General features: G+C 62.2%; 1 protein-coding gene across 1 annotated transcript; it reads right to left on the bottom strand.

Moving 5' to 3' along the window:
• Positions 1–3,082: 3,082 nt before the first annotated feature.
• Positions 3,083–9,604, bottom strand: FSTL3 (follistatin like 3). The gene is made up of 5 exons (XM_062510173.1): positions 9,547–9,604; positions 7,428–7,613; positions 4,471–4,686; positions 3,226–3,453; positions 3,083–3,135 (listed from the first exon to the last, which is right to left on the bottom strand). Exons 1-5 carry the CDS (start codon positions 9,602–9,604, stop codon positions 3,083–3,085), a joined length of 741 nt encoding a protein of 246 aa, XP_062366157.1.
• Between the last annotated feature and the right edge of the window lie 1,940 nt (positions 9,605–11,544).

The following is an 11,544-nucleotide window of genomic DNA, read 5'->3' as shown; positions in this document are numbered from 1 at the left end:
TGTGGCTGGGAGTCCTGGGGGCCGGTGGGCTGTGGGAAGAGAGGCCAAGATGTCTCACGGGGAGGGAGAAGGGGGCCAGAACTTGCACATCCTCCAGCTCTGGAGGGGCTGGGAGCTGATGCTCAGGTCTCCTTGACCCAGGTGAAGGCAGCAGCCCCCCTCTGCCCATTGGCAAGGGGTGTTATGTACCCCCTAGGCTAGACTAGAAGCCCCTTGTACATCCTCTCGCAATGGCAACATTTACCTCCCTCAATAAACCCTCAGTTCCCATTCCACTGCTCCCCCTCTGTGTTTTGGTCCCTTGACTTGTCCTGGGCATGTGTTGACTGAGCAGGGGGTGCAGGAGGGAGGGGAGTGCAGGCCCTGCCCCAGAGGAGCCAGGATCTGCATCCACTTGCTGCCACCCCAGAAAGCATCTCCAGCTGCCTTCCCGCCGGGGTGTGGCTCCCCATCCCATCCCATCCCACCCAGTCTCATCCCATCCCGCTTCATCCTGTTCCATCCCGTCCCACACCGCACCCTCCCCACCGTGCGACGTGACCCCCCAAAGAGGGGAACCACAGACACCCCCCGGGGGCAGGCGGGCTCCCAGCTGCGCTGGCGGAGCCCACAGGGATCGGGATCCCGTCGGGAGCCTCACCTGCCTCCCCCGCACGCAGACGGGAGCGGGGTGCCCGCAGTGGCCGGCAGCCGTGTGCCGAGCTGCTGCTGGGTCTCAGCTGAGACACGTGTGGCTCTGCCCGGTGTCTCCAGGGACAGACCCAGACATTCCCTGCTCCTGGCTGTTTGTTTTATCTGCAAATTGCTGGCACGCCGTGGCTGCCGCGGGGCCTTGCACGGGGTCAGGAGATGCAAGCCACAGGAAACGGTGGCCTTTGGGACATCCAGCAGAGGACAGAACCCTGCCAGGCTGCCAGCCTCCAAAGAAGCCCCAAATCCCATGGGAGTGCTGTCAGTGACAGCGTGGGGCAGAGACCCCCTAGAATGCCGGGACAGGACTGCCAGCCCGAGGGCATCCGCGCTGGCAGGGAGCCTGGAGATCCGGCGCCTGTCCCGGCTTGTCCCAGACCACCCAAAAACCGGTGGGAAGGCGGCGCCTGACTCACAGCCGTGTTTTGGAAGCTGAAATCTCCCGCTCATCACAGGAGCTGCCGTTGCCGCCGCAGCCCGTGCCCGCGGGCTCGGCACCGAGCCACCCGCCAGGCGCTCCGGGGCCAAACCCTGCGGCGGGCCGGGCAGGACCGGGAGCTGCCGTAGGCAGGAAGCGCTGCTGGCGGCCGCGGAGGAACCCAGGCCACACACCGCCACGTGTGGTGGCACCTAGAGAGGTGTGGACAGTGTTTGGAGAACTCCTGGACACCCACCCCAAAAGCAGGGGGACACGGCTGACTGAGCTGGGCGGGAAGAGAGGGGCTGTAGGAAAACCCTCCATGCCCGCCCCGGGTTATCTGAGATGTCTTTTCCAACCTAAATGGTTCCGTGATTCTCTGTGATGTGCTCCCGGGCTGATCATGGCTCTGGGGGGATTGGCCACGGCTCAGGGGCCGTGCCATGCCGGCCCCCGGCACAGGGAATGCGGCCAGGGGGGATCCGGCAGCAGTTTCCGTGGAGCTCAACACGCCAAGCCGCAGGCTGCTGCCCGGGAAACATCCCACATCGGGACCCAATTACCGGCAGGAATTGTTTTGTGAAATACCAAACCCTCATGGCACGGCCTGAGATTGGGAACAGATTTATCTGCATCGTGGGTTGCTCTTCCCCGCTCTCCCCTTCCCTCCCACCACACAGAGCAGCCTCGGCTGAGCTGGAAAACCCCAGCCTGGAGCTGGAGCTGATGGGATGAGGCTCCTCATGGCTCCTGGGGGCTCCCCACATCCCTAAAGCCTGGTGTGGATTCACAGCCCCAAGGAGAAGAACGTGTCCTGCGACCCCAGAACCCACCAACAAAACCGGACACGCACCACTGTTTATTCTGGTTTTTAATTGTAATCCAAAATCATAACACAGCCGTAAAATGCCCGAACAATATGGAATAGGGAATGTGGATGTTCTCAAAGCTTCTACCTTGGGGGTCAGAACCCAATCATACAAAAATAGAAAATAAGGTATTTTTATATATAATATATATATGATATTTATATAAAGTCAAGAGCTTTTTGGTGTCAGAGCTGAGCTGGTATTTACACAGGTGACAATGGAAGAAATGAGAGAAGGAGTAAAATAAATACAGGTGTGGGCAGAGCAGGGGATGCAGGGGCCATGCAGCCACGGTGAGGGGTCCTAGGGGGGGTGGACATGGCCAGCTCCCCCCCAGCCCGGGCTGTGCCCAAAGCTGTTCTGGCAGGCAGGGATTAGGAGGGCTGGGGGCAGCTGCCCTGGGCGATGGGCTCTGGGGAGGGGGACAGTTGTGCCTCCCAGCCAGGGCTGCCACTGCACCAGCCCTGCAGGCACCGGCGTCACCTCCAAAGATGGTGGGAGCCTGGTCTGAATGGGCCTAGGAAAACCTAAACTGAAATCCATTTGAACACACACATGCCGAAAACTTTAGGAGACAATAACATACATGTATTTTTATATATATATATAGAAAAATATATATCTATCTCTCTCCAATCTGATGCAGTGTGCACTGCCTTTCCTGCCACTGGCAGCTGGGGCCAAGCCCCTCAGGGAAGGCGAAAAGCGCAGATTCCCTCTAGACCTCGAGGTCCTGGCCAGAAACGTCAGCAGAGTACCGAGAATTAATCCAAAAATAAATAGGCGCAGGGCTGTCGGCCAAGGACACGTTGAGGGGGGGCCCACGGACACCCCTCTGCACTGCACCGACAGCAGGGAAGGGCACCGGCCACTCTGCCGGGCACCAGGTGGGCACTGGAGCATCCCAGGGCATCTCAGCCCTGCTCCAGCCATGAGCCCCCTCCCCTGCACCCTGGCCGGCAGGATGGGAATTGTGCCCCCGCGACTGCTTAACATACACAGGGATAAATAAGGATCATTTTATCTTAATAAATATCAGGTATATGGTTTGTACAATATACACATAATGCCCCTGTCTCCCAGCTCCGGCTCGCCGAGGGACAATTCACACGTAGTTCTCCTCCACGCTGTCCGTCTCTGAGGAGAATTTGGCCGCAGCTGGGAACAGAGAGAAGTGGTGAGAGGGGTGTGAGGGGCGAGCGGGTGCTGGGGGACAGTGCCCGCTGCCCCCTGCCCCACCCTGCTCACCTGAGCAGCTCCCGTAGTGGCGCACACCGATGGAGCGGCCGCGGTGGCATGTGGCTCGCCGCAGGTGGCACGCCGAGGGGTAGGTGACGTTGTTGTTGCCACAGAGGGCGTGGTCCAGGCTGGTGGGCTCAGGACAGGGGGCCGTCCGGCACATCACGCAGTGGGCGCTGCCTGTCTGGTCCACCACGCAGGTGTGGGTGCCAGGACACACCACGCTGGAGCAGGACTCTGCAGGGAAGCATAGGGTTGGAGTGACCCCAGGAACAGTCACCCCCTTCCCACAGCTACTTCACCCCAGGAAGGCTTTGGGCATCATCCCAGGGATACCCAGTCTCCTCCCTCCTTCTGCTACCAGGGGACAGAGCAGAGCCAGAGGCTGGAGGGTCCTGATCTCCCCTATCTGTGATGTTCCCAAGGGCAGGGGCTGGCAGGGGCCGGCATCCTGAGAGCAAGGGAGCTCATGACCTTGAGTCCCCAGGCTCAGCCCTGGCCATAGCTTTGCCACGCAGGAAGAGCCAAGGTCCAGCTGCAGCAGCAGAGCGTGGGGCTGAGCCCGCTCAGCGCAGCGGGACCTGGCTGGGCCAGCGGCCGCACGCAGGTGCCTTGGCAGGGAAGCAGCAGCCACTGCGGCCAGGCTGGCAGCTGCCGTGCTGGCCCCGGCGAGAGGGAAGGGCAGGGTCACCCTGGACCAGACCCAGCACTGAAACGAGGGCGCACGGGGGTGGAGGGAGCCTGCGCAGCAGAATCAGGCCCTGCACAGGGCTCTGCTGGGGTGGGTGGAGGCTTGTGCACCCCATCGTCCCTCCACCCTCCTCTCTTTCCCTGATGGATTGGAAGATTTGGCATCTGCAGCTCCCAACTCCCATTTCTTGCCCCACGTTTCCTTGCGCAGCCCAGAGCTCGACAGGCAAAGCCTTCCAGAAAGGAGGGCTGGAAAAATAACCATAATCCTTCTGACAGCTCTTGGCAGGGCTGGGAGGATCACTGCACTCTTTACAAAAGAGGAAAAAAAGGGGCTTGACGTTTGTAAATGACATTTTAGGGACTGTTACTGCTCAGTCTGCAGCAAGGCCAAACCCCATTGCACCAACAAGCTGCAATGACCCCTCAAGGGGCAATGAGACCCATGTCCTGCATGGCCCTGTACCAGGACAGACCTTCCCTCCTTGTACCATAGGGAATGGGGAGAGGACAGGGACAAGACAGGGATGGGATGCAGTGGGGTAGGGGCATGACTGCACCTACTTTTGCATTTGCCCTGGTACATCACTTCGAGGTCGGGGTGGTCTCTGCACTTGGCCGTCAGCAGGTCACACTCATCCCGGTAGGTGTAGCCATCGGAGCCACAGACCTGCAGCTTGCGGGGCAGGCTGGAGCAGTCGGGGGCACAGGCACACTGGGGACGCCCGTGCTTCATCTTGCACACCTTGTCGGGGCCGCACACCACCCCCTCGCAGCTCTCTGGGGACAGAGGGCAGCAGCACATGAGGATGCAACACTAGCTGTTCCCCACCAGGGGAGGGTCCATCCTGCCTAGCCCCACAGTGTGACACCAAGCGGGACAGGGACAGTATCGCCCTTGAGGTCCCAAACGCCCCCTGGGTCACAGCACGCGTGCTGATGCCGAGCTGTCCCAGCAGCATCTGGATCTGCTCAGCTCTGTCAAGGAGCAGGTCGTTGGCTGAGACTCCACACAATCCTCCAATGCTCACCCCAGCCTGAGCCCCGGCTCCGCTCAGCACCAGCTCACTCCTTCCCATCTATTTATTCTTTGGAAGGAGACATTTCTTTTTCTTGTGCAATGGAAAAATCTGTCTCTACAAGGCCTCAGTTCCTCCAGAAGGAGTTGGGCTTCACGAGCTGTCCGGGCTGGGAGCGCCACACGCAGCAGACAATGCCCGGCCCTGTCTCGCTCCCTGACTGGAACACAAGAGCGGGAGGCAGCAGCCAGCGCCGGTCCCCAGACAGGCAGATGCTTTGTCCCCCCCGGGTCACCTCCCGGCCAGCGTGGGGGCCAGGTTCAGGGGGTCCTGCCAGTGGCCCAGGACCGTGCCCACGCTGGCAGGGATGGAGAGGTGCTGCCAGCTCCAAGCAGGGGCCCATCCTTGTGTCCAGGGGCCCAGACACTGGTGCTTCTGCAAGGACAGGCAAAGGGGTCAGCAGCAGGGATGAGGGGCTCTGGCTGGGGCAGCTTTGCCTCCCAAAGCACACGCATCCCTCACCCCAAAAACACCCCCATAGTTCCCAGGACACAGGCACTGCCAGGACCCAGCAGCACTCACAAAGAGAAGCGCAGGGCAGGACTAAAAGGCTTCCCAAGGTGGGGATTCACCCCCAGCAGGAAGGATCCCTGCAGACAGGGTGTGTGCTGGGAGCTCTGAGAGGCACAGAGAGGGATTTCCCTGTGGGAGATGGGCCACCTTAGAAGACATAGAGGAGAAGGAGGGGGATAAAGAGAAACAGGAGGACAAGAAGAAGAAGAAGGGGAAATTCCCTGTCTGCTTGGCCCAGCTGTCCCTGGGGGAAATTCCCTGCTGGGAAACACTTTCCCATCTTGCTCCCTGATTTCCATAGCTGGGGCCTGTCCCTGGGAAGAGAAGGCTGAGACTGGGGGACCCCAGGACTCCATGTCCCAAGGCTGCCAAAGCAAACAAGACCCTACTGCCCTCTACTCTGAGATGCTGCCAGCAGTGCAGAGTCCAATCATCTGGACTATCCCAGCAAGGGATAGTTGGAGCAGTTGGAGAATCCACCCGTGACCCCAACCCTGCAGCCTGGCTTCCCTCTGCACTGGGTCCTTGGGGGGGACACCGTGTCCCCAGCAGCTGGAGCCAGGAATTTCACCTCCCCCCAGAGACCCATTTGCAGAGCCCCTAGGGTCCAGCCAGCACCATCCCCGGCTGCCCCGGCTGCAGCCCACTTTATCCTGGAGTAACCTCTCCCAGCCTCACAAGCCCGGGCAGTGGGAGCACAGCTCCTCTTATCCACCCTCTTCCAAGGCCTCTGGAGCCTGATGAGGAGCAGCACCAGCTCCATCTGGATGGGACAGGCAGGGGCTGGCTGAGGTTGGGGGGTTGTGGCGCACGTGCTGGCCAGGCTCTCCAGTGGTTTCCTCAAAGATCCTGCTGCCAGACACCAATAAACCCCAGGAACCACAGCCCCCACCATGGTCTGTGGCCACTTTCAGCCCTCCCTGGGTCCCCCAGCTTCCTGACAGAGATAAGTGAGGTGAGAGCAGACTCCTGGTTGAGGGCTGCCTGTCCCCACTTTGCCTACAGCACAGGGGAGCTCCTGGAGAGGGTCCCAGTGCTCCCAGCTCCCTCCAAGCAGGGATGGGGCCAGGGTCAGGATCTCACTCAGCTTTTGGCTGGCACTCTGTGCAGCCCCAAGCTGCAGCAGGACGGGCCTGAGAAGCTGCCATTGTGGCAGTGTTGAGGGGTGCATGGTGCTGGGGGAAGTGGTTTTGTTAAAAAACCTTTTCCCCTTTAAGCAAATAACAACATGACCTTCCAAAGTCCTGCTCCTGCCTCCTGCGGGCAGCAGGTCCTTGAGCGTGTTCTCACACAGCCACAAAAGTGCTGGAGGATCCGCAACTCCGGCACACGCCAAAACATCTGGTGGGGCTGGAACTCACAGCTGGAGAGTTTCCACTTCTGGAACTGCCCGTTACATAAAGCCATTTCACACACGCGCTGGGAGGAGCGAGGGGCAACGGAGGGGAAGAAATAGATCTTCTTTCCTTAGAAAAACCTGACGAAGTTTCCTTCTGAGCAGCCGTGGTGAGGGCGGGGGAGGGAGGCCCCAGCGCAGAGGGGTTAACTTGGGAACAGCCAGCCCCAGATCCTCTCCCTGCACTTGGCTGCCCTGCCAAGACCTGGGTCATGCATCCCTCTCCACTGGGAGAGCAACTAAAATACACTCAAAACGAGAGCAGCCGGGGGACACAGGCTGTCCCGCCAGTCCTGATCCACAGCAGCATCCGTCCAGGAGCTGCAGCAGCAGGAGCATGGGGTCAGCAGTCCCCGGCGACCCTGTGCTGTCCCAGACCACCAAGGAGAGCTCTATCTGGTGAGGGGCAGCTAAGCTCTGTGCTGCTGCATCACCTGGTGCTGCAGACTCTGAGTATTGCTCCCAGGGTTCCACACATTCCCCATAGGCAGAGTTCAGCCCTACAGCAGACTCTCACCCCCCAGCCTCCTCACCTTTGCAGGGGTGGCAGGTCACCAGCCCCAGGAAGCCCAGCAGGCTGATCTTGTTGCCTGGGTAGGTGTAGTTAGACCAGGCCACGTCCACATTGCCGTTGGCACAGCATTCCTCCCACGTCACACCTGTCTTCAGGATCATGGTGCACTTGGCCTCCTTCCCCTGTTGCAGCCAGCAGATTCCACCTGAGAAGAGGGCAGAGGGTGAGGGATCCCTGCTGTGCCAGGACCCCTGTGAAGGGCAGCAAGATTCTGGCTATGGCTGGACCACCTTGGGGCAGAGGCATAGGGATCTCTCCAGTGCCTGGGACAAGTTGGGGAACCTAGAGATGCTCTGTGCTGGCTCCTGTGGCACAAGAGTTGTCCCAAAGCAGGCATCCTCAAGGGTCCCTGGTGTGGCAACTCAGTACCCCCATGGCTGCTCCAACACTGCTGCCAGCCCTCTTCTGCCAACAGACTCTAAATCCAGCACTTGGACCACAGGGATGGACCAGTTATCCCAGCACTCCCCATGATGCTCTGGGAGATGCCCAGCCTGCCAGCCAGGATCTGGGCTTGTGGCTTGCCACTCCCTTGCCCTACCCTGCCTGCCTGCATCTCTGCCCAGTTCCTGCCTGGCCTCAGAGAGAGGGGGGTCCCAGCCCAGGGCAGCAGACAGAGTGGGGCCAGTGGGTGTCTGCTGTGAGTGCTGGATCTCCTGCCATGTGCCAGTGGCCTCACAGAGGGGTGGAACTGTTCCCTGACACGGGAGCCCGACACCCACAGCCTCTGCAAGGAGCATCTGAGCCAGCGGCTGGAGCACAGGGCACTTGCCCCAGCCCTTGGGTCTGGGCCAGACCCGCGGCACCGGATCCCTCTGACTCAAAAGCCTGTTTGTTCCGTGACCCACCAGCGAATCAGTTCGATGATTTTTTTTTTTTTGTGAGTGATTTCTTTGCAATTTCCGCCTCTGCAAACCAGCCTCTTGTGACGCTTATTTGGGTTCGTGCTCTCATTAGCTGTGCTTGAGGTTTGCTAAACGGCGAAAGATGGAAGGGAGGGATGGGGGCAGGGACGGGTCTTGAGCTGCCAGGCGGGAGTCGCTCCCCTCCTAAGCAGGATTCACCCTGCTCCAGAGGGGAGCCCACCCCCACCCTAGACCCCCTGTGCCCCCCTCTTCCCTCACGCACACGATTCTGGTTCGGTCACAAGCACATGGGGCTCTCATCCCAGCTGCATCCGCGGGGCAGCCGTGGATAGATCAAAACCCTCGGGCTGCGGGAACAGGCGCCTGGACACCTCGGGCAGCGCCAGGCGCTCCAGCACGCGGCTGCCATCGGGGTTTATCCTCCACGGATTTGTCCAATTGCTCTTCCAAGCTTAATTTCCCGTTACAACACAGCGCGGCCCCCACTCCCTACGGAACATCCAGCATGGTGCGAGGGGAAGCTGGAAACTCCCGCGCCGCTGCGGGAGAGGAGACACCGGCGGCACCTCACGGCTCCGAGGCGCTGGGAAGGGCTGGTAGAGCCCCGGTCCGGGGTCTCGGGACGGCCTCTCCCACTGTCCCGACGCCGCCCAGGCACGGCGAAAGCCGCTAGCACCGGCAGCGGAACCGAGCTCCGAACTCCACACCCCAGTCATGGACCGGCCCCGCTCCCGGCCCGTCCCACCGGGGACACGCAGTCCCGAACCGACTCTGCCTCCGGCAGCCCGGGAACAGGGATCCCCCGGGACACACCGGGTGCGGGATGCCGGGGCCGGGCAGCGGCACCGCCGCGATCCGGGACGCGGCAGCGGAGCCGGGCGTGACCCGGGCGGTCGCTCCCGCCGCGGGAGCCACCCGATGGAAGGACTACGGGGACCGGGACACCCGAGCGACACCGCCGGGCACTCGGCAGCCGCCGCTCCGCCCGGTAAAGCGGCTTTGCGCCGCCAAAATCCCGGCATCCGCCCGGCGGGACGGGACAGCGGTGCCCGGGGCTGCCGCCCGATAACGGCACCGCGACCCCGGCCCAAGCCGCCCCCGCCCCGAACACCTGCCGGCGGGAGCGGCGCTACCGGCGGCCGGGGCGGAGCGGAGCGGGCGGACAGGCTGCGCCGGGAACCCCGCCGGGACCGGGACCCCCGTGGCTCTTACCGTGCGCGGCGGCGGGGCTGCAGAGCGCCAGCAGGCAGAGCGCCAGCCGCAGCGGCATGGCCGGGCCGGGTGGGGACGGGCCGGGACGGGCCGGGGCGCTCCGGTGACCTGTTGCTGTGAGGCGGCGGCGAGGCCGACGGAGCTATAAAGCGGCGGGGCGGCGTGAATCACCGGGCGGGGCGGCGCGGGGGGGCCGGGGCGGGGGCAGCGGCGGTGGAGTCGGGGGGCAGCGAGGGGGGATGAGCGCGGGGGGGCGGCGGGAGGCAATGAGGGTCTGATCGTCACAGAGTGGGCGGGGGGCGTCGTGTCCGTGCGTCCCTCGGAGAGGGCGGGGACCGGGGCCAGCACCCCACCACTGAGATGGGTCGGGGAAGGTTTGGAGGTGCCCTCCGTGATCGGGGTGCAGAGGAGCGGAGAACAGAGTCTGGGCAGACCCCGAGGCGTGGGGGACTCTCGAGTGCTCCCCTGCCTTCTGCTGCCCGCACGTCTGTGCCTTCCCCACCCATCCTCACATGAACCCGAACCTGCCTCCTCCCAAAGCAGCCCTGGCTGGCAGCAGGGGTACAGTGTGGGCTGCCTCATCTGCGCCTCCTTTCACCTCTGCTCCCCAAACACTCCCGCAGCTCAGCTGGTACCAAACATTACCCCCACCACGCAGAGGGAAACTGAGGCACCACCCCGAGCCTTGCCAGGCAAGGAGAGGAAGAATTATGGGGCCATACCCCCGTGGCACATGCTGTCCCTGTCCTCCACAGATGTCCCCATCAACACGAGAACTGTTTCATTTGGCTTCTGAACAGTTCCCCTGCAGTTGGACCAGTGCTGCCAGGCTTTCAGGGGCTCCCAGGCTTTGTGGGGCTCCTACAGGACAGGGGAGGGCAGCAGAGAACCCAGGGCAACGCAGGTCAGGTTTGGCCTTGCTCCTTGCTTGGTGCCACCACAAAGGGATCACCCACCAGTCTGAAGGATCTGAAGGGGGGTCAGGATGTACCAGGGACCATCATCCCGTTCTGCAAGCAGAGTGTAGGGGACACAGGGCTCTCTGCTACAGCCCAGGGCCCTCTCCAGCCCCAAGTGCTTTGTCCAGCTCCTGTCCACGCAGCTGAGGAACATTTCACCCCGTGCACTGGCCCCAGCTGAGGTCATGTTTTCGGCAGGGCTGAGCCAGGCTCTTTCAGAGAGGGGCCCTGGCCGCAAGGCCCACGGGACCCTGCACCACCCCTCCGGCCCAGCAGCAGCCTCCTGGCTCTGAGATGTGCCAGCACAGCACGAGCAGCTTGGTTTGGCGTGGGATGGAGCTGGACACAGCTTTGGTCCAGGGGGACACGGAGCAGCCCGTGTCCCATGACAGGGGGAGTGGGTGCAATGCCGTGTGCCAGCATGGACAGAGAACAATGTCACTGGCACTGCCACATCTCCATCTCTCCCTCCATCCCTCCAGCCAGCAGGCTGGCTCTCACCAAGGCAGATCTTCCCTCCCTTCTCCACGTACAGCCCTTTGCATCCCTAGGGAGGGGTCGGGAATGGGGAGGTCCAGGTTTACCCCAGGTGCCATTGGTGCCACCTGCAGGTACAGAAGCCCTGCAGCACCTGGCACCTCCAGACAGTGTGTGGTGGGGACAGGAGCACTGATCGTGGGACAGTGGAGGGTCCTGGGGGGAAAGACAGAGCCAGCAGCCCCTGACCACCAAGCTCTCAGAGTGCTGCTGGCCCTGGCCCTGGCGATGCTCCCAGCCCTGTCCTGGCTGGCGTGACCCCAGGCTACCTCGGCCGCCTCGAAGCGGTTGCCCATGTAAGGGCAGAGGGCTGGGGAGCCAAACTTCCGAGCGGGATGTCCGTGAGCGAGTGGGTGGTGATGCACTCACTCACATGCTCCAGGATGCGAGAGGAGCTCGCAGAGGCCAGGAAGGGATTTTCCTTGGCTGCGAGTGGGGTTGCACAACCGCCGTCTCTGGCAGGGAAGGGGTCAGACCTCGCTTGGAGCAGCAGGCGCTGCTG

This window comes from Cinclus cinclus, chromosome 28, assembly GCF_963662255.1.
Source record: "Cinclus cinclus chromosome 28, bCinCin1.1, whole genome shotgun sequence".
NCBI lineage: Eukaryota > Metazoa > Chordata > Aves > Passeriformes > Cinclidae > Cinclus > Cinclus cinclus.
The sequence above is the reverse complement of the archived record's forward strand: the minus strand, read 5'-3'. Positions and strand labels throughout refer to the sequence as shown.

Bases quoted from the DNA above. Each gene is read 5' to 3' on its own strand.
- FSTL3 (XM_062510173.1), bottom strand. From the start codon at position 9,604: ATGCCGCTGCGGCTGGCGCTCTGCCTGCTGGCGCTCTGCAGCCCCGCC. The intron at 7,614-9,546 runs GTAAGAGCCACG...CCCTCTTCTCAG, and splicing joins CAGCCCCGCCGCCGCGCACG to GTGGAATCTGCTGGCTGCAA. The intron at 4,687-7,427 runs GTGAGGAGGCTG...CTCTGTCCCCAG, and splicing joins GACCTGCCACCCCTGCAAAG to AGAGCTGCGAGGGGGTGGTG.